This window comes from Pituophis catenifer, unplaced genomic scaffold (genome assembly GCF_029215685.1).
Source record: "Pituophis catenifer annectens isolate HBS135680 unplaced genomic scaffold, rPitCat1.0.hap2 SCAF_7, whole genome shotgun sequence".
NCBI classification, from domain to species: domain Eukaryota; kingdom Metazoa; phylum Chordata; class Lepidosauria; order Squamata; family Colubridae; genus Pituophis; species Pituophis catenifer.
The window spans coordinates 62,445,067-62,472,603 of record NW_027256887.1 but is presented as its reverse complement, the minus strand read 5'-3'; the positions used below and the strand labels follow the sequence as shown (position 1 = coordinate 62,472,603).

The 27,537-nt window shown below is 39.4% G+C and overlaps 1 protein-coding gene across 1 annotated transcript in view; it reads right to left on the bottom strand.

Moving 5' to 3' along the window:
- Positions 1-10,738: 10,738 nt before the first annotated feature.
- BAIAP2L2 (BAR/IMD domain containing adaptor protein 2 like 2) overlaps positions 10,739-27,537 on the bottom strand; it is a 29,968-nt gene continuing 13,169 nt past the window's right edge. Inside the window, exons 5-14 of the mRNA XM_070947362.1 lie at positions 26,721-26,792; positions 26,271-26,387; positions 25,319-25,465; positions 24,224-24,364; positions 21,822-21,951; positions 20,599-20,833; positions 19,648-19,701; positions 18,440-18,626; positions 13,161-13,201; positions 10,739-10,911 (exon numbers count right to left, since the gene is read on the bottom strand). Coding sequence (XP_070803463.1) covers positions 10,839-10,911; positions 13,161-13,201; positions 18,440-18,626; positions 19,648-19,701; positions 20,599-20,833; positions 21,822-21,951; positions 24,224-24,364; positions 25,319-25,465; positions 26,271-26,387; positions 26,721-26,792 — 1,197 coding nt within the window. The 3' untranslated portion in view covers positions 10,739-10,838. The remainder of the gene's footprint in view (positions 10,912-13,160; positions 13,202-18,439; positions 18,627-19,647; positions 19,702-20,598; positions 20,834-21,821; positions 21,952-24,223; positions 24,365-25,318; positions 25,466-26,270; positions 26,388-26,720; positions 26,793-27,537) is intronic.

Here is a 27,537-nt window from a genome sequence, read left to right as displayed (position 1 = left end):
TGATAGCCTGTCTCTCATGGAAATTGGTCTTGAGAAATGTTCCTGGCTCCACTAATAGCTATTTTAAACAGGGTTTTTTTCCTTTTCACGTTTGATGTTCAGATCTTCAAACCTGATTCCCAGCCACTTCAAAGTTGCTGGGAAGTTGCTCCAATACTTATGGAGCTGACCCTGAAGACAAAACTCTATCATAGAGTAGTCTTTTTTAAACAGGGCAGTAGCTGGAGAACAAATGCAGCAGATATTAGCCTCTGGAGTTTTTGTTTGTTTGTTTGCCTTCTGTTGTGGATGCCTGCAAAGCAGTGGTGGGTTTCAAAATTTTTTACTACTGGTTCTGTGGGTGTGGCTTGGTGGGCATGGCATGGCTTGATGGGCGTGGCAAGGGAAGGATAGTGTAAAATCTCTATTCCTACCCCACTCCAGGGGAAGGATTCTGCAAAATCCCCATTTCCTCCCAATCAGCTGGGACTCGGGAGGCAGAGAATAGATGGGGGCAGGGCCAGTCAGAGGTGGTATTTACCGGTTCTCAGAACTAATAAAAATTTCCACTACCCGTTCTCCAGAACTGATCAGAACCTGCTGAAACCCACCGCTGCTGCAAAGGATTTCTATTCATCTTGATATTTTATTTATCAAACTTATATAGCCACCAATCTCACAGCCTTGACTCTGGGTGAATATATATTAAACAAACAGTGAAAAACAAATCTAAAACAATAAAAACCAATTAAATATAAATACAGGTAGTCCTCGACTTACAACCACAATTCAGCCCAAAATTTATGTTGCTAAGTGAAACATTTGTTAAATAAGTTTTGCCCCTATTTTACGACCTATCTTGCCATAGTTGTCAAGTGAATCACTGCAGTTATTAACTTAGTAACACAGTTGTTAAGTGAATCTGGCTTCCCCATTGACTTTGCTTGTCAGAAGGTCCCAAAAGCTGATCACATGACCCCAGGACATTGCAATGGTCATAAATATGAACTAGTTGCAAAGCATCCAAATTTTGATCACATGACTATGGGGATGCTGCGATGGTCGTAAGTATGAAAAATGATCATAAGTCACTTTTTTCAGTGCCATTGTAACTTTGAATGGTCACTAAATGAACTGTTGTAAGACTACCCGTATAAATAAGACCATGGGAGATTGCTCCATATACTGACAAAATGCAGGAATGTAACTGGATTGTTAGTCATACATTTTCAAAAAACATCTTATTATATAAAATATCAACCCATTGGTCCATCTATTTCTCAATAATCTTTTTCAATATTTACTACCTGGGAATATGTCAGTGATGGGTTGCTCCCGGTTCTGTCCGGTTCTATAGAACCAGTAGTAAAACCGGTGGGAGGCTCCGCCCACCTGCCACGACGTCATCATGGGTGATCTGCGCATGCGCAGAAGCGCGTGATCGTTTTGCGAACTGGTAGTAAAAGTAAGTGGAACACACCCCTGGAATAGGTAGAGCCTACTACTGAGCTACGTTCCTTCCCTATATCATCTTTCTAAACAAATACACACAAGCATACACATCTCCTTCTTTTTCAGGTTGTAAGTCGTATATTTTCAATAACTTCAAATATTAGCACACAGAGGTTTTTTTCCACTGCTAAACCTGTTACTGTATAAAACAAACTAGAAGACAAATCATCAGAAAAAATTATTATCCCTGAATAAGTAGATGAAGAAGATTCTTAGTTTAGTGACATTAATTAATTCAGAACAACGGGATTGATTGATGGCCACATACTATAGCTATAGTTTTAGGATGTGCATGAAGTTTACATGCCTTCTCTTTGCTGCTGGCTTGTGCATATATGTAGATAAAAGGTTAAATGGCCTAAAAATGAATTAAATTGTTTTCTTTTTCTTTTAAGTTTAATAAGGCAAGAACAACTAGATTCCAAAGCTTTTAGGGCAAATTAATTTGGTCTTTATTGACACACCTTGAACAGTTTACTAAGATATCAGATCAGTACTTAGCCTTAAAGAAAACTAGTTGGACATCTCCCACTGCTCAGCAAGGTGAAATGGACTTGGTTATTGTGGCTGTGAGTGCACAGCTGGAAGACCTGAAAGATAAGATAGGATAGGATAGGATAGGATAGGATAGGATAGGATAGGATAGGATAGGATAGGATAGAATAGAATAGAATAGAATAGAATAGAATAGAATAGAATAGAATAGAATAGAATAGAATAGAATAGAATTTTTTATTGGCCAAGTGTGATTGGACACACAAGGAATTTGTCTTTGGTGCATATGTTTTCAGTGTACATAAAAGAAAAGATACATTCGTCAAGAATCATAAGGTACAACACTTAATGATAGTCATAGGGTACAAATAAGCAATCAAATCATACTAGGAAATAATCAATATCAATATAAACCGTAAGGATACAAGATCAGGCTAGAGACAGATCATCATGGAGGACATCTACCTATGTGGTCACTAAGAGTTGACACCAGCTTGCTGGCACATAATCAATTTCTTAAAAATCAAAATTAATGACAACAGATAAGTACATTCATCACATTGAAATAATACAGTGTCACCAATATAAATATACAGACCTGGATATTCTGTGGCTTTCCTTTCCAAGGAGACCAACACCTTTGAGAATCCTCTCTTTTGGCCAGGTATAGTTTGAGGGAGGAAGGTAGGGATATTTCTTTAACCGGCTCAGACCATGACAATATAACTCTTGGAAGAAGCCTTCTGTTTACAGTTTTCTAGCCAGCAAAAGTTTTTCTTCAAGCTGGGTTTTCAAAGTTTCAATGGCCAAGAGTAGTGATCATCTAAATGGCTTCTAGCCTGGCTTCTCCAGATTGCCCTGGAGTTCAAGGACCAAGCTGTTCAAAATGCATGGATGTGGGTCAGCAGCTGCTTATGTTTGAAAGTGCTAAAGAAACAGAAATTGCATTAGCAGAAAGAAACCACTTCACTATTTTTAAGAGGCTTTCCCAGCCAACGGGAATGAAAAGATTTATAATTGTGCCAGAATCCTCTAAGGAATTCTGTTTTTTCCCAAAAAGAGGCAACAGGAGAAGGCACAAGGACTCATTAAATATTTCTGCTCTAGAAGACTTCCTGCAATATTTGAGGAAGGGGATTGGTTAGGATAAACTAATGAAATATAATGAAGATGCACTACTGCTGCTAATATGATACAGTAAAGTAGTATGGCACTGAGAGGAAACAACAAGCTATAAATCCAAAGTAAAAGAAATGGAAATAAAGGCAGGTTACAGGAAACATCAGATAATCACCCCAAGGCACAACTCCACTTCCAAACCATTTTTACACTTGGATTGATAGAATAGAATAGAACAGAATTTTTTATTGGTCAAGTGTGATTGGACATACAAGGAATTTGACCTGGTGCATATGCTCTCAGTGTACATAAAAGAAAAGATATGTTCATCAAGAATCATAAGGTACAACACTTAATGATAGTCATAGGGTACAAATGATTTCCTTCCTCCCTCATCCCCACCCCCGCAAATAAAAGAAAGATAAATAAAAATTTAAAATTTATTTAGCCTCAAGCATAGAAGTCATGCTTGACTTTTGAGGCTTGCTAAACCTGAAAATTATTTATCCTTCCTTCCTTCCTTCCTTCCTTCCTTCCTTCCTTCCTTCCTTCCTTCCTTTTTCTTTCTTTCTTTTCTTTCTTTCTTTCTCTCTCTCTCTCTCTTTTTCCTCTCCTCCCCTTCTCTTTCGACAGGCATGTGGATTTTTTAAAAAAATCTTGAACAATACTATATTCTTTAAATACATTGTTTATATTTATTTCACAACGTGGCACCAATAGGCCCTGGGTAATTCAAAACAATAAGTATAAACAATGTCTCCGAACAAAAGAACCATAAAATCAACCTAAAAACCATAAAATTTAACATAGGCTCAGCAAAAGGGCAATGACCAGGTCCAATGTGCAGTAGTATCCTATGCAACCATCTGCGTTCCTTAAGTCTGTTGAAAGAGGAAAACTTTCACCTCTTTCCAAAAACAACATCAGAGAAGAGACTGTTCTGGTTGGGGCAGAAGGATTGTCCTGTTCCGCCCCAACTTCTCCTCGTCTTCTTTTATCTTGTGATTCATGCAGGCACCTTAATCGATTCCAGTGCTCCTCGGTCTTAGCAACTTTAAGATGTGTGGATGAGTGGCATGGAAGGGGACAGAATCAAATAAAGCCATAGCAGGTGCACTATTGGAAGGTTAGGGACAAATCACTATGGAGGAAATGTGGTCACTAAGAGTTGATACCAATTTGATGGTACATAATCAATTGATCCAACAGGAGGAAAAGCTCTATCCTTAAAGTAAATACTTAGGAAAGGATTCTGTGGCACAATATTAAATGAGAAAAGTAGTGGAAAAGTAAGTGGGAATGAGACTAGATCCCTCCTATAAACTGGCACTCCTGGTACCAGTGAGCCCAGGGACTTTTAATACCTACCCTCCCAGAAGTGAAAGGTCTTGGCTTTTAAGCTGCTAAGCTTCTTAACTTCATTCTCACCTTCACCCCCTTCCTTTATCCAAACATTCCTGTCATAGAAAAAAGACTAAGAGCCCAGGTAGGAAAGGCAGCCTGAAAACTGGGCTTAATTTCTTTTAATAAGGCTAATCGGCTGAAAGAGCCACAACAGGTCTCCCTGCTTCCCCTCTTCCCTCCCACCCATGCAAGCTCCTGAAACAATGCCGCATTTATGTGGAGGCCCACATGAGGCCTGGAGATGTAGGCTTTTCTGGGGAAGGCAAAACAAGCTTTCCTGATCAAAACGAGCAACCTCTGACCATGAAAGCCAGGCATATTTTCAATTAAACTAGGTTTAAAGGGTAACTGACAGGTGTTTTACCCTACTCAACTGAAGTAGAAACCGAACTCCATGCAGGTGGATGGACAAGGGACATGCTTATGTGACAAGAGAGAGGGCAAAGGGAGGTAAATGCTATCTGTCTGTCTTTGTCAGCCTACCTGCCTCATTTCCCCCCCACACACACACACCTCCCTCTCTCTCTCTCTCCTCTCTCCTCTATCTATCATCTATCATCTATCATCTCTGTCTGTCTGTCTGTCTGTCTGTCTCTCTCTCTCTCTCTCTCTCTCTCATTTGTCTATCTAATCTATCTCAACCATCTATCATCTATCTCTCTTTCTATCTATCCATTATCTATCTCTCTATCTCTCTATCTATCTCTCTATCTATCTATCTATCTATCTATCTATTTGTCTGTCTGTCAGTATCAACTATCATCTGTCTATCATCTATCTATGTACCTATCCATCTATTCACCCATTTATCATCTATCCATCTATTATCTATCTAATTTCCTTTGAAGAAAATAGCTGCCAATCAAGTTAGGTCTTTTATTATTTTGGTTAATTTTCTCATTCTAATATAGCACTTTTGAGCATCATAATTTGAGAAAGTGGTGGCCTCTGAAATATAGGAAATAATATTTGGATTCATTGCTCTCTAGTTTCCAACCATCTTTTCAGATTAAAATAGCTTTGGTGTCCCTATCACAGTCTTTTTTAATGTAGCATATTGGGAATATGTTAGGAATATTCACCATCTGAACTGTCAATTTGGATATTGTTGTCCCACTATAGTGGAGGAATGGGAAAATACACTTTAGCTGACGCTGCTGGATCTTTTAACAATTTCCAGTCCTTTCAGTTATGAAATACTTTTGAACTTCTCCTCCAGCTAGGACCTGGGGATGATGTTTCTGGTGATTCCGATCATTTCTGGAGGGGCAGTTTCAGACAATGGGACTGGACTGGAGGGTCTCTTGTGTCATGTCTCAAAGTTCCATCATGTCTCGCTTGCTTTAGTTTTGGTATCTATGATATTTGTTGGGAGATATTCCCAACAAGCATCGCCCCGTCTCTGGTTGCAGTTAATAGAGAACAGTGGAAATTCTGCCGCAGGATTTTGGATGGATGAGAGTGAATACAGGAGGTCCTCAATTTATGACCACAATTGGGGGCAGAATTTCCATCTCTAAGCAAGGCAGTTATGTGAGTCAGTCTGATTTTATAACCTTTTTGCCGTGGTTAAGTGAATCACTGCATGGACATTAAATGAATCCAGCTTCCCCATTGACTTTGTTTGTCAGAAGCTGGCTGGGAAGCTCACAAATGGAAATGAACATGACCCTGGCATGCTGCAACCATTGTCAAGCACCCAAATTTTGATCACGTGACCATGAAGCTGTTGCGACGGTCTTAAGTGCAAAGACTGGTTGTAAATCACTTTTTTCAGAGCGGTTGTAACTGCAAATGGTTGTAAGTGGAGGACTACCTATAATGGAAGTTAAGGTATGGAAACTATGGTGGGTTAGGAAGACTGCTGATATAAATGGATGACTATTTATACCTGGTTTTGGTTAGGAATGTGCTGACTATGAAAGACTAGGATTATAGTTTAAGGCAGTGTTTCTCAACCTTGGTAGCTTGAAGATGGGTAGACTTCCAACTCCCAGAATCTCCCAGCCAGCAACGCACCCATCTTCAAGCTTCCAAGGTTGAGAAACACTGGTTTCAGGACATAGAAAAGATCAATATTTTGCTGTGTGTGGGCAGACATGTTTCTATTTCATGCCAAACAAATGCAATCCTATCATAACAGCACTTGGAAAAGAGACACTCCATCATCCCTTTACCTTTTTTCTAAATTTGTCACCTCAGTGTGGCATTGTAGACACTGTAATAAGAAAGACAAAAGTATATGAAACTGTTATCTAGGCAGAAGGGACTGAAATATTTTTTTAAGTCCAGAGCAATTAAATATCAGATGGAAGAGGCAGAATGTGGCTCTCTGTCTTCTCTGAATCTATTTCTGCCCAGTGTCTTCTCATATCTTTCTTTAGTTCACATTATTTTAACTTGGGAGATGCCCAATGGAATGTTTGAGCCTAGGGAACTCCAAGGAGAGGCCATAAAGTCAGACATTCTTATTTCTGGCAACAGCGGATGTTTTCCCTGCTGATAGTGCTGTGCTGAAGATGAATAGCAGCAAAACTGGAGGAGAAAACTCACCACTTTTCTTGCCTATAACCAGTGGCACACTCACACCGGTCATGGCAATCGTTCGAGGCAATGATTTGGAGGCAGGGCAAGAATTAGCAAGGGAGATAACAAATACTAGGTGAGGATTGCTTCATGGAGAGAAGGCACAAATAGCACTTGTATATCAGAGAAAGGCCAATAGTTATTTTAACTCAAGAGCCTGAACTGACTCAAGGCAATATTCTAGGGGCTAATTATATTACAGTTGCCAACTCATCCACTCCAACAATGGGGCTCAGGCAGGATATTTACAAAAAATCCATCACTGCAAGATCCTTTGATGGCTAGCCTGTGCTGCCACCTGGTGGCTATTAGCTTAAACACCAGACAAGTCAACTCTGTTAGGGCTAGGCCGTGGTGAGATACGGCACCTGTTTCCCAAAGATACACCAACATTATTGACATTAAAATTGTTATGACTGATTAAATGTTCAGATTTACTTTGATAATATTGGGTGAAATTTTCAACTTAGTTCTTCCATGGAAAAATGTTCTCATTTTTCATATTCGTACAAACCTTGGAGTTGTACCACAGCTACAACTCTTTCTTGCGTGCGTGGATGGTGCAGTGTTAGTTATATTCACACAAGCATGGAAAAATATGAATTGACAATACAGGATGAAATTATAGTGAAATGAAAATCACTAGTAAGGTGTGTCTGTTGGTTTGTCAAATGGTTTTTTTATACCATGCTTCTACACAATTTTGGTTCTCTAGGTATCTGTAGAACATAAATCAAATTGTTTCCAGTCTTCACAAGGGCCCAGCTTCCCCACAGCAACACATAGACAGGAAGACCACACCACTAGTATAGGTCTCCTGCATGAGCAGGGGGTTGGACTAGATGACCTCCAAGGTCCCTTCCAACTCTGTTACTGTTACTTTCTAGAAAGATTCACCACCCCAGAATCTTGGCAGGATTCATCCACATGGGGATTTAGGTGATCTCAAAAGTGCATCAGCCGATTGGATTCCCACATTAGCACCAGGCTGAGTAGCCAAGCCAGTTTCCTTCAGCTTCCCTAAGTAAAATTATAACAAAACATCTATTTTGCATTGGAGATGCCAGAGTTCCTTGAAACTTGAGAGTGGCCTAGTTTCTTGTTGACTAAAACTCTCACCAACCCATGTTTCCCAGTTCCTCAGCTCTCTTCCCACTCCCTGGAGCTGGTTATCTTTTTATTAGAGTTTAGGGTAAGCCCCGGCCATTTGCCCTGCGCAGCAAGAAAGCCAGCAAGGACAGGAGGTGGGAGCAATGGGGTGTGTGTATGAGTATTGGCTACCCATTCCTTGTTCAGCTGGAGGAACTTGCTTTGAGGCAACCGGGTTGCTTTGTAAAATTGAATCTAATGGGTTGGGAATGTAAACTGTGGTGTGTAAAATGCCTTCGGTTATTTCCCCTTGTACTAATCCTTAAATAGATTTGCAAGTAAAAGTTGGAGTATCAAATTTGGGAGAGTGCCAGATTGGAAATGACTGAAGCAATTGTATCAACATGGTCTATTTTGTCTTGAAAGTAAAATACAACCCAAAATAATAGACGTAGCGAAAAGAAGGGTTAGGGTGCATTGATTTAGACCAGGGGTGTCACTTGTGATGACATGTTGTTGTCATGTGATGTATCGCAACTTTCCCCCCTTCGTTAAACAGAGGTGGGCGTGGCCAGCGTGTGACACATCCGGGCCGCGAATTTGACACCCCTGATCTAGACAATGTCTCCTGCTGTATAGTTCACCTATCAAATGTATGAAATAGCTATTCAGCAACCAGTGTCCAATATGATTTTTAAAAACTATATCCATTTATTTTTAGTGAAAAAAAACCCTTTTTGGTTGATATTTACCAATACAAACTGGAAAAAAATGCCTAATAATATTCCAAAATTATTCCTAGTTATTATCAAGTCAAGTATTTGATTATAACATGTAGATGGAAAGATACTAAAGCATGGATACACATTTAATAAGACTTCAAACTGTATGGATTGCATGAAAGAGGGAAATGTTGCATACACCCTAGTTTCCTGGTTACCCAGGAATCTATATTGCAATACTATCCCCATATAGATTGTTGGGTAGCTGATTTGTCACCAGAGTAAATATGAACGTTTTTTTTAGAAAAAATAATTTGAATGGATAATTTTACCTATAGCCACAGTACTGTACTTGGCTTCTCTTAAGTCCTCAATTTTACCTATACCCATTCTTCTTCCACAAGGGGCTTCATCAGTAGGTAAGAATAGAATAGAATAGAATAGAATAGAATAGAATAGAATAGAATAGAGTAGAGTAGAGTAGAGTAGAGTAGAGTAGAGTAGAGTAGAGTAGAGTAGAATAGAATAGAATAGAATAGAATAGAATAGAATAGAATAGAATAGAATAGAATAGAATAGAATAGAATAGAATTCTTTATTGGCCAAGTGTGATTGGACACACAAGGAATTTGTCTTTGGTGCATATGCTCTCAGTGTACATAAAAAGACAAGATACACTCCTCAAGAATCACAAGGCACAATACCCAGTGACAGTCATACGGTACAATAAGCAATCAAATCATACTAGGAAACTATCAGTATCAATATAAATCACAAGGATATAAGCAACAAGTTACAGTCATGCAGTCACAAACGGGAGGAGATGGGCAACAGGAATAATGAGAAGACCAATAGTAATAGTAATGCAGCCTTAGTGAATAGTTTGACAGTGTTGAAGGAATTATTTGTTTAGAAGGGTGATGGCATTTGGGGAAAAACTGTTCTTGTGTCTAGTTGTTCTGGTGTGCAGTGCTCTATAGCGTCGTTTTGAGGGTAGGAGTTGAAACAATTTATGTCCAGGATGTGAGGGGTCTGTAAATATTTTCACAGCCCTCTTTTTGACTCGTGCAGTATACAGGTCCTCAATGGAAGGCAGGTTGGTAGCAATTGTTTTTTCTGCAGTTCTAATTATCCTCTGTGTCTGTCTTGTTGGGTTGCAGATCCAAACCAGACAGTTATAGAGGTGCAGATGACAGACTCAATAATTCCTCTGTAGAACTGTATCAGCAGCTCTTTGGGCAGTTTGAGCTTCCTGAGTTGGCGCAGAAAGAACATTCTTTGCTGTGCTTTTTTTGATGACGTTTTTGATGTTAGGTGTCCATTTTAGGTCTTGAGATATGATAGAACCTAGAAATTTGAAGGTCTCTGCTGTTGATACTGTGTTGTCTTGTATTGTATTGTAAGAGGTGGCAGTATGGGAGGGTTTCTTAGGCAGCTGCTTCCTGCCTAATCATTCAGATAACTCCTTCACACAGAAACAAACAAGAGTTTCCACCAAGTACAAACTCAACAGAAGCCAGAGGTAATATCAGCTTTTGGTCTAAGGCAGTGTTTTTCAACCTTGGAAGCTTGAAGATGGGTGGACTTCAACTCCCAGAATCCCCCAGCCAGCAGTGCTGGCTGGGGGATTCTGGGAGTTGAAGTCCACCCATCTTCAAGCTACCAAGGTTGAGAAACACTGGTCTAAGGTATCCTATATGTCATATACAGTAGATGTAAAAAGCCTGTACACCCTTGTTAAAATGCCACATTTCTGAGGTAAAAAAAAAATCACACCAAGAGAAATCACTTCAGAATTTTTTCACTTTTAATATAAGATATAAGCTGTACAATTCAACTGAAAAAACTCACTGAAATCTTTTAGAGGGAAAAAATAACAATAAAAACGTACAATAACATGGTTGCATAAGTGTTATGATGAAATTATCCTCATCAGATGATTGGTGCTGATCGATCATTGGTCACGGTTGGACGCAGCTTGACAGTGGCAAATGGGTTGGTACCTCTAAATGGATGAAAACGAAATGAAATGAGTTCAATCACTGGAACAGAAGATAATGTCACATCTTCAAGTTGTCAAGTTTGAAAAATGCTGCACTAAAGTGTAAGAAATATATCAATGACCCAGTCCTCCTGGAGATCCCTTTGGCATTTATAGCCAGCTGGCTGTGAAATGCTAATAACTGTTCAATGTTTTCCTGATGCATATTTAGAATAAAATAACAGAGTTAAAAGGGACCTGGGAGGTCTTTTAGTCCAACCCCCTGCTCAAGCAGGACCTTATGCTATTTCAGACAAATGTTGTCTTGAAAACCTCCAGTGATGGAGCCCCCATAACTTCTGAAGGTAAGCCATTCCACTGATTAATTGTTCTCACTAATAGGAAATTTATCCTTATTTCTAGATTGTATCTCTCTTTGTTAAGCTTCCATCTGCTACCCCCTCTTCTTTGTGGCAGCCTCTCAAATATTGGAACATTGCTATCAGGTCAACCATCTCTCTTTTTAACAGCCCAAAGTTCTTAGATTAGAGAATGATCTAACAGCAACCGAGCAAGTCTCAAGCCATACAATAAATGACAATTGTTTAGAAAACAGATGAAAGTGATTCTGGTTATTTAAAAAGAAAAATCCCACAACATAAAATTATAGCACACATATACAAAACAACGGTACATTTGATCTTGCGTATTCTTTCAAGGGAGTGCAAAACATGAGATATAAATATTTTACAATGCAATCCTATAGCCATGGTACAGTACCCTTCATCCAGCAGCTTCCAAGAGAGTGAACAAATATAATAATTATGCCAAGAGGTATTAATATCACAAGCAAAACTGCAGTCTTAATAGGACAGAAGATAAAAATATACAGCAGGCTAAGGCATTTAACCTGATTTAAAGAAACTCACTTTTAAAAAAAAAGCCTTAATCCAATCCAAAAAAATTGAAAGTGTGGCTAGGACACTTATGTTTAAGGAGGGTGATTCCTAAATGAAATATGAGGCTAATTGTTTTGTTGTGTAGGAAGAAATATCCTTCTGGGTTCTGCTCCAAGTGGGGAAAAAGATACTGGAAACATGGAGACTGCTTGGAAAGATGGTTTAATGGTGGACAGGATCACATGGTTTGAGTTCCTGAACAGAAAAGAAAGGGCAGATACAGCGAATCCTCGGGTTTTTATGCTCTCTCTGGCTTTGAATTTCCTGGGGCCCCGAAAGAGTATCCTGATTGGTTGTCAGACTCCCAGGAGATTGGGGGTCTTAGCTAGGCTTGCTGGCTGATGTAATCTTCCCAGGTGCCATGTGGTGAGTTTCTGTCCTAGATGGGTCCCATTGTTTTGCAGATTATGGTCCTTTGACAAAGGATTGAGTTTCTGCCTCTGGCCCATTAACAAAGGTGTGGGGTGGGGAGGAGGCAGGAAGCTGCTTTGTCTTTAAAACATGTTTCTCCATTTCTCATCCAGGGAAATATAATATTCTGCCTTTTTAATATTTCCTAAAATATTTCATTCTTCTAGGAAAGAGGTGGGTGCTAACTTCCTACAGTTGCAGGGCACTTGCATTTTAGAAGGAATTTGGAGATGATCTTCAGTGGAACAGGATGATACAGGGAGAGGGGTTCCATGAAGGAATTGGATCTTATGGAAAGTTAATAGTGACATGTTGATAGTGTTATAAGGCTGGGACAGAGCCAGCTCACTCATTAGGTAGGTTAAAGCAGCTATTTCAATCAGGAGAATATAGATGCTTGCAGCTACCAATGAGCTAGACAGCCACAAGGTGGCAGCAGAGAATCACAGAAAAATGTAGGCTTCCTTCTAATAGCCATCCAGATTTTAGCACACCAGAGCAGGCGACCCTTACTTAAAAGACACAATTTTATTTATTCTTAATAAAATTTTGTTGCTAGATGAAGGGAGAAAGACATGTAGGAATTTTAATTTTTAATTTTATCTTTTGCCTTTGCCCATATACTCAACCTCTCCATTTTGTTTCCTGTTTTTGAAACAAGCCAATATATTAAACTGACTTTAATTATCTAAATAAACAATGATTTAGAATGATCTAAATCCTGGTTTACTTCAAAGTGATTGCATTTGCAATAGTATGAAGGCAGAAGTTTTAGCCATCATCAAACAGAGATTAAAAAATGTATCTAGAAAGATGGTTTTTTTGTTATTTCTTGAGTCTTAATAAATGACTCAAGAAAAAATGGATAGCATTGATTCCAGCTCAAATTTAGAGAGAATGTACCTGGGGAAAAGCTCTGGAGGGTGATCCCATCTTGCTGGCTTCTGCAATAAATCAGATGTTATTTATAAATGTTAAAGCTTGGAGGAAATCCCCTTATAAATATTCAGAAGAGAAAAAAAGCATGAACACAGCAAATGCATACACACATACCATGCATATGACTCCAGAACTGCTTTTCTAGGAGGCCAGTCTATTTTTGGTTCAAGGGATCCACAATATGACTCTGTCCCTGGTGTGATTTAATCACACACTTTGCTCAGGCCATCTTCATTCCCAGCTGTCTGGCAAATGAACACCCCACCTCTGCTTCCTTTCACAGTATGCATGTACGGGTAGTTCAGAGGTACATCCCTAGCCCACCTAAGCCCCAGCTGTAGGACCATGATATGACCTTTCTCAAGTAGAAAGGTGACCTTTCTCATCTTTGGAAAGATGTAGAGCATTTTTTAAAGGAAGGAAGAAACTGGTCTTTAAACTTTCTAAGGCTGCTTCTACACCATCGTGACTTGCATTCCTCAATCAGTGAAAAACAGTTTTGAAGATTATTCTCAGTTTTCTACAGGTCCTGCTATCCTAAGAACAAGAAGCAGTGAATCACAATCCTGCCCCAAGCAGCTGGAGATTCTAAAGGAATAACATGTCCCCCACATGATAGAAGAAGGAAATAAAATGAATTACTTGGCCACACATACCCTTGCCCGAACCATGTTCTTGTGTACATCATGTGCAAAAATGATGTACACAACAAAAAACCCAACTATTCTTACAAGGGTGATACAAGGTCATAATGGACCCTTTTGTTGTGGTCTGCCAGCAGCCTGCGGAGCTGGCTGCGGAGTCGGACAGTGAGGAGGCTGTGGAGGAACATGGGCCAGTCCTGGAGTCTGGGGAAGGCCCGGACAAGGGCTCTGCATCGAAGGCAGAGATGGGGCCAGGGCCATCTGGGAGTGATGCGTGGACTCTAGAGCCTCCAGAGTTGGACAACAGAGAGGCAGAGGAACAGGAGGAGCCTGTTCCTAGTGCGCACATGCGCAGAGCTGCCGGAAGGCAAGAACAGTTAAAACAAAAGGGACGACTTGGGAATAAGGCCTGGAGATGATTGGCCCCTCCCATAAGGCTTAAAAGAGGAGCAAAGGCACGTGGGCGCTTTGCAGGAAGGCATTGTTAATTCTGTTCCCAGTCACCATCTCTGTTTGATTCTGGACTCCGTGGGGCTTTGCCAAGTAGGTCTTTGGCAGAGTGTCAAGGGAGATAAAGGTTGGTGATTATCCCAAAGGACTTCTCCTGAAGGACTTTTTGCAACTAATTGGGACTCAGCTGTGAATGAACGTAATTCACAGCTGTTGCAATAAAAGGGGTTTTTGGGACTACTCGTGTGTTTTAATGACTCAGGAAGCCTAGGTCACAACACCTTTCTCCTTGAAAGACGTGTGGACAGGAGGATGGGACACAGTAAAGCAGGGATTTCTGGACTGTGTGCAAACTTCGCATGGGCTCAGTATTTTTAAAATGACAGATTAAATTAAGGATGGTTTCACATACAATACAGGTGAGCCAGAAATATTGGCTTTTCGTGTGGAGAGATTTGGTTATGTGAGCAACTTCCTTCTTGTTTCACTTTGTTGAAATGCATATGCACACTTCAAAAAATACTCACTACACCCGAGGATATGTTCACATGAACAGCACTGGATACTTTGGTAATGGCTATTCCAATGTGTGCACTGAAGATTTTGAGCTTATTTCAACTTTATACGATATACATAATGTGTGTAGTGTAATACTTTTTGTGCTTTAGTATATTATGGACCATTCCAGGAGAATGAGTGGTTTTAATCAGATTGCTCCTTCTTGGGTGACTGCTCTCCAAGTTCTTACAGCTGCCGTGTTTTCCAGCTTTGCTGTTGGCATGTCTTTTAATAGATATATCCTGGCTGGATAAAGAAATATAAATCCTCTTTTCAGAACTTGCAGAGTTTTAAAATGTATTTGCTTTGATGTTTGATGTGATGAGCAGGAAAGATGACTTTTTTTTCATTTTTCAGAAATAAGCACTTCTCTATGGAGTGTTCACATACATTAAGATGGAAACAGAAAACCCAGTTGTGTTCCTCCCCATCATACATGTTAGGTGAAGTATCCGAAGAAATCACAGAATTCTTTTACTGAGCAGATAAACGTATTTATGGGGTCAAATTGCATGTGAGTCTAAATGCATCACTTCAGAGCCACGGATCAGTGTTGAATTCTAAACAGCAGGTGTGAAGGATAACACATGACGGGTGAGGCATGGCCTTCCTTATGATCCCAAGAAAAATTACCTACAGAAGCACTTGCAAGTCCTGAGAAAAGCACTCAATGTGGGCAATGCAAACTCCTCTTTTAAAGGAAAAAGTGAGTCTCCAGGCTTTGAGGAGCCCAGGATGCATTTTAAGATCACATCCTAGGTCAGGGGTCTCCAACCTTGGCAACTTTAAGCCTGATGGCTGGGGAATTCTGGAAGTTGAAGTCCTCCAGCCTTAAAGTTGCCAAGGTTGGAGACCCCTATCCTAGGTGGAGTGGAGTTGCCCATTTACAAACTAGCCATCATTGGGATCAGTCATAAACTGTTTTCCTGAAGGAAAGGCACTGAGGATGCTTCCTGTCAATATCTCAGTGTTTCTCGACTTTGGCAACCTTAAGATGTACGGACTCCAATTCCTAGAATTCTCCAGCCAGCAAGCTGGCTGGGGAATTCTGGAAGTTGAAGTCCCCACATCTTCAAGCTGCCAAAGTTGAGAAATATTACTCGAGACCACCAACAAACTTTCTACTCTCTGTGGCTTCCAGAAACAATGGAGTGTAAAATAGGTAATTCAAATGCTGCTTTTCTCATGTCAGAATTAAAGAACATTGAAGCACATTTTTTAAACCCTTCATGTGAACACAGCCTGATTCTCAATCCACAGCAAACAACAACACTGTTTTTCATTTCTGGAGGCGGGGACCACCATAATACTAGCATTCTTTTATAAATTAAACCCCTTTGGAAGAGGTACTCTAAAGTGCCCAACCCAGAAAGAAAACCAAGGAAGGCATCTCCCCAGCTGGCCCATTCCAATCACCATCATCCCAGTCCATGTTCACCACTCAAGGGTCCTACTGTTAGCAGAAAGAGCTGCTGCCCCGGAGCCACCAAAAATCAGGCTGGGATGTCATGGAGAAGAGGAGAGAACTGAAGGGACCCTAAGAAGGGAAAGAGAAGTGACTGAGACTCTTCTGATGGGGCAGAAGAGCAGAGGACCAAAATTGATATGGGTGAGGGGGGACTGGAGAGAAGCAAAGAAGGATGGGTTGTTATGTTTCTACACAAAAAAAGGAAGGAGAATGACAGCTCCAGAAAAGATTGAAAACTTCCTCATAGTAGGGACTGTAAATTAATTCATCAAGAGGAATTGGAGAAGTTGTGGGAGGTTATGGCGAGACTATGACAGAATTCACTGGGTATGAAAAGGGAAATTCCTTAACCATTTGGGGTCAAACTAGGTGTGATTTTGGGAACACAACTAACATACAAGATTTGTCCCTTTAAGAGAGCAACTTTAAGGGAGCAATTTTCACTTTCGCCACAGCAAGGAGTAACTAATGCACTCTGCCTTCCTATCTCATGCAGTCCTGCTACATCTTGTGGGAAGGGTATGTGGGGATCTTTTCCCTGCAGGTACTAATTGTGTTTTCAATAAATGCTCATGTTTATTGTCTTCAGTGCAATGGGCATTTTATGCAGTGGGTCCAATAAAGAGTTCATATTAAAGTATTATTTTAAGGCAGTTGCTCTCTTAGGCTCAATAGATGGGGTTCACAATCTAATTGGCTATCATATATCCCATAGCAGTATCCCTCCCAAGCCTGATATTCAGTTTAATTGCAGGTATGCAACTGAGGATATGATGTAACACTGCTTTACAACCTTTGGGATATGATCAAGCATAACTTGCTGTGCCCTCAAACTCTGGAAGTACCTTATCCTGAACTGGATGCTTATGTTACTGCCCCACTTTCACTCCAGGGCAGACTGGCATGCCACATACAGTAGATGAGTAACTATTTTTGTACACCAAATTCTACTAAATGTGCAACTACATCCTTTGATACATGGCCTAATTCTACTTGTGCATCTCTAATCTCTAATAAGAAACATCTAACATCTCTAATAAGAAAACAAATATGGGATGATCAGGAGATGTTAGGTCTACCTTATCCACCAGCTTCTTCCTATAGGAGAGCACAAGGAAGGGCCAGTAAAAACATTTCCCATAATAAGTTGTTTATCCCCGGGGGTGGGAGGAATGTTCTTGGTCACAAAGTCTGCCCTACTCAGCCTCATAATCAACATCAAGCTACCTGCAGAGCTGTTTGCTGCTGGAGGAAGAAGTAAACAATAGGAGGCTAATTTTTACAATATAAAGTAATATTTTACAATATAAACTCGCACATATGTGCTAGTCATTCCCGACTCTAGGGGGCGGTGCTCATCTCCATTTCAAAGCTGAAGAGCCAGCACTGTCTGAAGACGTCTCCGTGGTCATGTGGCCGGCATGACTAAATGCCAAAGGCGCACGGAACGCTGTTACCTTCCCACCAAAGGTGGTCCCTATATTTCTACTTGCATTTTTTACATGCTTTCGAACTGCTAGGTTGGCAGAAGCTGGGACAAATAGCGGGAGCTCACCCGGTTACACGGCACTAGGGATTTGAACTGCTGAACTGCCGACCTTCCGATCGACAAGCTCAGCATCTTAGCCACTGAGCCACCACGTCCCTTTTACAACCACTATATTGCAATTTTTACAATATAATGGTTGCCAAAAAACGCCTACTCCTACTTAGACCAATTCAAAAATATTGCCCAGATTGTGTTTGCTTTCCACACTTTTGTGCTCTAATTAATTAATTAATCTAATTAATGTGGATGACCATATAATTGTCCTTATTTACAATGCAGCTGCGGCTAGATTGGTTCTAGCACATTTTCAGTAAACATAGGAAATCGTATGATCTGAACACAAGCCAACTCTTCTACTGTACTAAACAATGTAAGAAAGATCTTTATAGAATAAGCTTCTCCAACCTGCTGTTGGGGCCCAAACTACCAGAATTTCCAACCAGGATGCATTCCTAACCCCTTTGGAAGGCAATGTTGAGGATGTCTGCTGCAAACCATCATCCATCCAAATTTACTGATCTGTCATTAAATCTGAAAAGATCTTCAAATACTACTCATTAATATACAACTTTACCTTAGAGCCCGTGCTGGGAGTTGCAGTGTTAGATATGCTGTTTGGAAGAGTGCCTGCTCCCACCGAAGATGGAGAAGAAAGTGGAGATTGAGGCCTACTGGATTTCTGCCAATAATTATCTGGCGCTGAAGCAGTAGACTGACCTAGAAGATTGTCCACACTACGACTGCTCCTCAGGGGGAAACCTCTAAGCAAGAAAGGAGAAAAAAGTTGACAGGGAAATAAGTAAATATACCATTTTATATGGTCTTAACCTCCAAACGTCCTGGCATTTCCCTCATTCCCTTGCTGTATCATCACAAAAATTTTGTACAAGTTTATATGCAGTAATTTGCAATTGGAAATAGTTTTAGGACCGAGGAGAGATTTGAACCTGAACATTCCCAGTGTGGTATTAGGCTATGGTTCCATAATACTCTATGCTGGTCAAACACTTCCCAGTTTACCCTCTTTCCCACACTACACTTTAGCCAAGATTTGAAGCTTACTGTCTTGTCTCATTCTGGAGTGAATGTCAGTTTGAATTTGCACAGGCTGGCATCTGAAATGGGCTTGGTTACAAATTCCATTTTGTGTCAATTCAGTACAATGGAAACTTCAGACTGAAGTAATACAGCAATACATGAGGAGATAAGGTGGCTACACATTCAAGCTCATTAGCCAAATTTTCTTAATTAATGTTGCCAGGTGTCCACTATCTGAGCGGACAGTCTGCTTTTTTCACATTATGTTCACTATTTTTTTTCACAAAATAGTGGACATTTTTTTTATTCAAAAGCTTTATGATGAAATTAAAATGTAATTTAATATTTTACATATTATTATAATATATTTGATGTTTTGAATTTTAAAAAAAGTTTTGAAGTGATTATTTTAATACATGTTAAAATGTTTGTAAGAAAATATATAATGTAATTGTAATTTTTTAAATTTTTTTAGTACTTAACACCACCCCCCCCCGCTTGTCCACTATTTTTTGGAAGCAGACCTGGCAACCCTATAATCTTAATCTAGTGCAGGGGTTCCCAAACTTGGCAGCTTTAAGACTTGTGGACTTCAACTCCTAGTATTCTCCAGCCAGCTATGCTGGCTGGAGAATTCTGGGAGTTGAAGTCCACAAGTCTTAAAACTGCCAAGTTTGAAGACCTCTGATCTAGTGTGCCTCCTAAACTTCACCACATACACAATTCAGGTTTGGAGTATTTCACCTGGGGGTTGACTCCTCCAAAGACTTTACAAAAGCTTCAGGAAACCAGCCACTCCTGAAATCAAAGGCACAAGGAGTCACTTTTGATGTGGAACCAGGAAAAAAAATTGGACATAAATTTAGATTTAATTAAAATTTAATTACAAGAATAAAATATATATTCGTCTTTATGTCTTATATACTGCTGAAATAGCAAATCTATACCTGTTTACCTATATGAATTTTTTAGAGCAAAATTTTGATTTTGGGCTTTTCTTGACAGAGGGCAAGAGGGATAACTTTTGAGCATAGCTTTTGAAATTTTTTAATGATATAAAGTTCCAGAATTTTTGAAAATCTAATTTCAGTCACCATTGTTTTACATACAAAAATGCTAATTGTTTTAATAAAGCAGAATAACAGAGTTGGAAGGGACTTAGAGATCTCCTAGTCCAACCCCCTGCTGAAGCAGGAAATCCTATAAAATTTCAGACAAATGGTTGTCCAATCTCTTCTTAAAACTTTTTGGTGCTTCCCCAGCTTCTGGAGGCAAGTCGTTCCATTGATTAATTGTTCTAAATGTTAGGAAATTTCTCCTTAGTTCTAGGTTGGTTCTCTCCTTGATTAGTTTCCATCCATTGCTTCTTAACCTGCCTAAAGGTGCCTTGGAGACTAGATTAAACCCCTCTTCTTTGTGGCAGCTCCTTAGATATTGGGACACTGCTATCATATCACCCCTGATCCTTCTATTCATTAAGGAATAAATAAAATAAAATAAAATAAAATAAAATAAAATAAAATAAAATAAAATAAAATAAAATAAAATAAAATAGTATTATATTTAATAATTTCAGCCTTCTGTCCCATTACCAATTATTGCATTATGAGAAGATCTGGGAGCTGTATCCAAGTTTACCAGGCCCACATCTGCCATCCAACCCCATTTGACAGAAATAAATCTGATGAGACTTACATTGATGTGCCTTCCAACTTGCCATACAGCCAGCCATTTTGAGCTTCTGGTAGGAGGACAGTAACCATATCTCCAATGCCAAATGGCAAAAGAGTCTGGTTTGAACCCGTGACATGAGGCACAATTGCTTGTACTTTGAACAGATGGCTGCTGTTGCCCTCTTTACTGCCAGCCTCTACTCTCCGTGCTGCTTGTTCTCCAAAGGAGTTGGAGCGAGAAAGACCAGAAGCAGAGCCTGTGACATATGAGAGACCAAAACTCTTCATGAACTTACACTGCTGTTCCAAAAGAGACCCAAACTCCATAATGATTGGTTCATAAGATGTGCCACCTGAGCAGAGGTGGGTTTCAGCAGGTTCTGACCAGTTCTGGAGAACCAGTAGTAAAAATTCTGACTAGCCCCGCCCCCATCTATTCTCTGCCTCCCAAATCCCAGCTGATTGGGAGGAAATGGGGATTTTGCAGTAACCTTCCCCTGGATTGGAGAGGGAATGGAGATTTTACAGTATCCTTTCCCTGGAGTGGGGTGGGAATGGAGATTTTACAGTATCCTTCCCCTGCCATGCCCACCAAGCCATGCCATGCTCACTAAGCCACACCCACAGAACCGGTAGTAAAAAATTTGAAACCCACCATTGCACCTGAGGCAAAACTATTTGGTATCTGTCTTCCTTACTTTCTGCCCCAGAAGTTAAATGAGTTCCATTTCTGTTAATATCCAGGACATTCTCAAGACTTGGTTATGCCAACAGACTTGGGGATCCCAGAGAATCAGGGAAGATGACTTCCCTATTGTGAATGATATGTAGTTGCTATACTTACTTTCTCTCTTTGTGGTTTTTATTTTATTTATTTTTTAAAAAAATAATAATTGTCCATAATTTTATAATGATTATTTTTATGATTTATTTTATATTGTTGCTTTATTTGATTATTGTGTGCCACCCAGAGTCATCTAGTGAGATGGGCAGCTACTGTATATGAATTTGTTTAATAAGTACAATTCATTTGTCATAATTGCTTTCATTATATTCATTTTTATGTAATCCCAAATTGCTTTATTTGATCCTCACAATAATGCTTTAAGGTAATTTAAATCCCGACAGACTGGTTGAAATAAACACAAATGTCCATATTTCACTCACAACAAGCATCTCTACCAAATGTGTTTTAGCAGAGATTCTCAATCTCGTAATCCCTACATTATCCCTGTAAAATCTTACCGAGTGAAGGAGTTCTTGGTGTTGTTTTCCTTTTTGTTTCTGGCTGAGAGGATGGCACCATCTGTAGAGGCTCTTGGGAGAAGCTCTGTCCTGCCATAATTGGACCAAAATCGCTTGGAAGCCTCTGGAGCTATACCAAAAGAAGGACAGCAAGAGTGAATCCTTCCAGAAAAGGTTTCAAGAAAGCAAGTTCCATTGCAGTGATTGAGATATTCTTACACCAAAAATTGCCATATCTTCTGTTGGTCCAGACTAGGAGGTTTAGGCCCACTATTTCCTTTATGTTCTTCAATTATTTTAAAGATATTTAATTATAATTTAAAATTAAGTTATTGTTAACTAGTTTAATTAATATGTAATTTAAATTAAATTATGCACATACATCTCAATTAGTGCTGGAAAAATAAATTCCCTAATTTTTTTTAACAATTCTACAATTTAGACAAATACCAAGAAAGAAACTCAAAATGCACAGTCATATATAGCAAGCAAGGTTTAGAAAGGGGACCAATGAGAAAACTGGATATGAACATTATTATATCTTTCAGTACAGAAAATTCATAATTCTACTAGGGTATGGCTAAATCTAGTACAGTATCACCAAGTGACAAACTACAAAATGATTTTGTTCACCCCTTTATTGCTACGAAAACAGTTGTTACTTGGTTTGTCTAAGTATCATCTAAGTAAAATGAGCTTATACAGTATAAACTTATGATTTAATAATGACCACAGTTATGTGTGCAAATAGATTCTATAATCCACTTGCATGTCTAAAAAGCTACATTTATAAATTATATGTATTTAGGCAAGAACCAAGAAGCCCAGGAGCATCAACAGCATTTCTTTGTGTGCATTATGTATCTCTCTCCCTACTATATCCCAATGAAAGAAACTATAAATGAACATTAAAATGTGTATGTGATTAGAGCAATATGCATATAATTTTTGCCTAATTAGCTTCTTTATATTTCTGTCTCACTGTCTGCAACAATCTGTATAGTTAACAAAAAAAATACTAAAAAACAGGAAAACCCTAATTTCTCACCACCTCCACCCCATTTGCTTTGTATCTAATATCCTACAAAAATAATTTAGTGTTAGTAGAGTTCAGTTTTTCAGATGCTGCAGAGTTACCATGCACTCCTACAGTGTTATTTTTAACCATTTTTGGTTGAGGCTGAGAAAAGCAATAATCTAAGAAAAGAACCTATAACTAGATATAGATACTTCAGGGGAGTATAAATAAAGTTTTAAAGCTGGCTCCCTCCTTGCTGGATAAGAGATGCATCCATAGCCCCCTCCCTCTGGGGACCTTAGTTCTTTAGACATACTGCTCCCCTTGAATCAACTCTCAGGCAACTTATACTTTCAGGAGGAAAGGAACACAAATTCTGAATATCTACACCAACCATAACTTCACTTATCATGCTTTTCCCAAACCATCTTTTTTTTCTATTTTCTATATCTGAAACATTCAAAGCATTTAGTGAACATTTGGCTACTAGGTTTGTCTTCTTTCAACAACTTTTTAAAATATGCTAATAAAATTGCATGTACTGTAATATCGTGAAGATTTTGATGGCTATAACCTACTTTTTAAGTCCGATCAATGCATGTCTCCAAATGCAAAAGAGCTATGCAATTCAGTTAATCTTCAAAGACTATGATTACTCGGCACTTCCACCACATGTGAGCGTGCATACTTTCAGTATCCAAAGGCCCCTGATTTCTGACTGGGTTCAGCATCTCTTCCACTTCATAATTCATGTTTCTCTCAGTCCCAGCCAAACTTGGCAATAAGGCTTCAAGTAGCATTGAAAGTTGCCATGCAACTTTTGCAGGCATTGATGAACTTTTGCATTAGGAAATGAAGCAGATATAATTTCCCAAAGCAATCTGCCCAACTGCACTCACAAAATGCATAAACACAGAAATGTGAGGATAAATTCAGAGATTGCAAGACAGATGAATGCTTGAAACTCTTTTTGCCTTTCCTTAAGCTTTGGGTTGTCTTTTTGTTATTTATCATTTCACAGAAAGTGGGGAGAACAGTGACAAGCATCGTATTTGAAAGAGAAAGAATGGGGACTGGTTGGCCGATTCCCCCATAGTTGCTCTGTCTTCTAGTACTAAATTGAACTGAATATGAATTGGGTGAAGGTGCTGTCTGTGAACTGCAGTCATGCTGCCACATGGATTAAAAAAAGGCCCAGGTGCCTCTGAACTGCAGAATTGGAATGAAAGTTGATGCACAAAAAGTTGAGATATAGAATGTCGGGAATCCATATTGATATAGTGGTGGAGACTCGTCTCCACTCCTTGCTAATTCTAGCCTAAAAGTCATTCATTTGAAGCTTCCTCCCTTCCTGGAGCTTCTGCATTACTCCACTTTCTCTTACATTTTCAAGGTGAGTAGGAGTGAGGTGGCCAGAGGGGTGTCTCTGGCTGGGTATGGAGTTAAGCACATTTTGCACAGGATTGTGAGAGGCCTCCAATTCCTCTTTCCACAGTGGTGCCTTGTTCAGGATGAGGGTCCGAGCCTTCAAAAGCAAATTAATTAAAACATTAGTTCATCTGAAGAAAGGTAAGAGAAAGGAGCCATCAGTTGCACAGTTTTAGCAGGGCTAATAAAAAGAGATTTCATCCTGAATATTATTGTAAAAAGCTGTAGAAGACATAAAATATTCCAAAATATTTTACTAAAAGAACACATTTGAAATGCTCTCTGGTTCCCTTAAAGTATGCAGAGGTTCTCCTGGAAGGAGTAGGGTGCGATTAAAAGGTTGAGGGTTAAGGGTTAATTGCATGGTTATGGTCCTCTTGATTTTTTGATCCGCCTGCAGACCCCTTTCGAAGTGCTCCAGTCTTGGGCAGATATAAATGCTCTCAAATGTAAAAATAAATAATATCAGACAATCAATAATGTTAACCTTGTGGTTTGTAGGCATCTTTATTTTGCACAATCAGCATTTTTTTCTTCTTTTCCTTTCAATTCATTTACCAGGATTCAAAAATGTTGAGGTTACACATATTGAAACTCAACAATTCTGGTGCGGCACAAGCACTTGCCATCACAAAAAGGGGATGGAATCTTTTTTTTTTTTTTAATTAAAAAACTGCACTATTTGGCCACTGGGTTCTCCTTCAGTTTTTAAATCTCAAGCCATTTCACCCTTTCCTGATCCATTTCAAAGAGAACTAGAAGCTCAGCATCATTTAAATATATGGGCTTGGGGTTCTGTCTTGTTAAGATGTCATCGTATCTTCATTCATGGTATAAACATTCCATGATTGTATTTAACTTGAGGCTGACAGAGAGAAGTAAACAGCTTATATTAAGATCCTTGTTCCTACTCTCTTCACACCAGAAACTATCATATCCAGGACCTTTTAAAATAAAAATAAAGGTATCTTACATAAAAACCAATCTATGCCAATGCACACATTTGTCTCCATCTCTTCCCCTTGTTACATTTGCCTCCCCTGCTCCTCACTTTGGTGTAGAACTGGAGAAGAGTATTGGACAATAACTGGTGCTTCTCAGCCATGAAGCGATAGCGGCGTTTCTCCTCCAGCTCAGCAGCCTGTTGGCTTTCACTGACGAAAACTTGCAGCTCACTACGCAAGTGAATCATGTTGTCCTGGAGTTAGAGAGGGGGTGGGGAGAAAAAAAATCCTTGTCAACCATGTTCTCCAATGGGGAAGGTCATTTCAAGATCTCAGGTATTGTTGAGTTTTTAGAGTTGACTGGGCCTACACAGCAGTCATTGAATCATTGCAATGCAAGGTCCATTCCCTTTTGAGATACTTTCTCAACCCCCATCCCTCCTTTGGACTCAGATTTCATTTATCGGATCACTGTCTAGGTCACAGCTCTTCCTCCTGCCTCCCAAGGTTATTCTCACAGTCCATTACATTTCCTGATGTTTGCTTCATAGGGAATACTTTAGGATTACGGCATAGTAACTTCCATGGTGAGTGTGTCCAAAGTCAAGATGATGACTATGAATAACACACCTACAAAAGTGATAATACGTTTGAGGTCGCCATCTTGATTTTTTTAAAACTCTCCTTTGGATCTCCTGGTAGGAATTATGCATGACCCATCTTTGTGGGAAATTGGAGACAGATTTAGACATGTCCTAGCATCCTACTACTTCTCAAAACAACTCAAGGCAACTAACAAGATCCTTTATTTTTATTTTTTATTTTGAAAAAGAAGAACCCTCGGGAAACAAATTTAGTTTTTAAAAATCACTAAAGTTGCCTGTAAGGATACATCCATCCAAGCCACTGTATGGATGTGGGGATCTAAACCATCTCTCCATTGTAATCCAATATTCTGGAATTACTCCACTGTTTGTTAAGCATTTAGTTTGGCATAGCTGGATCCTCAACTCTAGTCTTCCTCCACTTCTCACCAGATCTAGCCAGCCTGCTTCCTACCTTCAGCTCCCAGACATTCTTATCTCGATGACTCTTCATTCTCTGCAGGTCCATCATGGATTTATCTATACTGGCTAATCTATGCCGGTATTCCTTCTCATATCGTTGGCGACTATCCTACAAGTGAAATGTTTAAAATAGATAAAATATTTACTCTGAACTCAGGAAAAAAATCAACAAGTTAGTATAAATATGGTAGAGTTACAAAGGCTATAGGTATGGCTGGTTAGATTTCCTGGCCATCTAACATCAAGTACCAGCCATTATGTACACAGCTGTTTGGTTCATGAACAATAAATTGTTTGCTCAGCCAAGCCCAGTCATTAGTATACTGTACATAGCAACTTGTAAAAGACAATAATAATTCAAAGGACACAACAGCTACAGTGGTGGTTCAGAGAATAAGAGAAAGCTAAGAAGAAGAAGGCAAAAGATCCATCTGACTCTTACGTTAATAAACTGTACATCCAGCTTGGTGTTTTTTTCCATGTGCTGCAACAAATCTACACGGAAGGTCTCTGCCTATTCAAAAAAGAAGGCATTGTCAGAAATCATGTCTTGCTCATTATACCTGGGCATTAAATGGGGATGAGACCATCATTCAGTAGTAGAGGACATACTTTATTTATTGTATCAAGCATCTCCAGTTCCCTAATTAGAGTCATGTAGCAAGCATCTTTTGCCTAATATTAATCAAGGCATAAAACAGCAGCAACCAAAGAACCACATTTGCAATTATGATCAAATAGCATATGTAGGGCACTGAAAATCAATTGTTGACTAATACTGCCTACAAAAATCAGCAGTGTTGCATGTGAATGTTCTGGATTTTTTGAGCAATCATCTCTCAAATTGCCTGCAGCTTCCCTGGCTTCTTGTTTTCCAGTTAAATTCCAAGGAAAGGTATGGGGGAAGGGCGATTCTCATGGGCCTTTTCCAGTAATAGTGCTGCTGTTACAACTCTATTGTTAGTTTTTTTTTCTTCACTTGAAAAAATATGGAGAAATCATTCACTCAATTTTTCGTTTCGGGAGAGTATGTTGACTTGCAAGTGTCTAAATTAGAGATACTATCTTGTATAAAAAAGAAATGTTTCCCCTGTCCAATTCTAGTGCTCATCTCTGTTTCTTAGTGTTGTCTGTGATCATGTGGCCAGCATGACTAAATGCTGATGTGCATGGAACACTGTTCCTTTCTCATTGTAGTGGTACTTATTTACCTACTCGCATTTGCATGCTTTCAAACTGTTAGGTGGGCAGGACCTGAT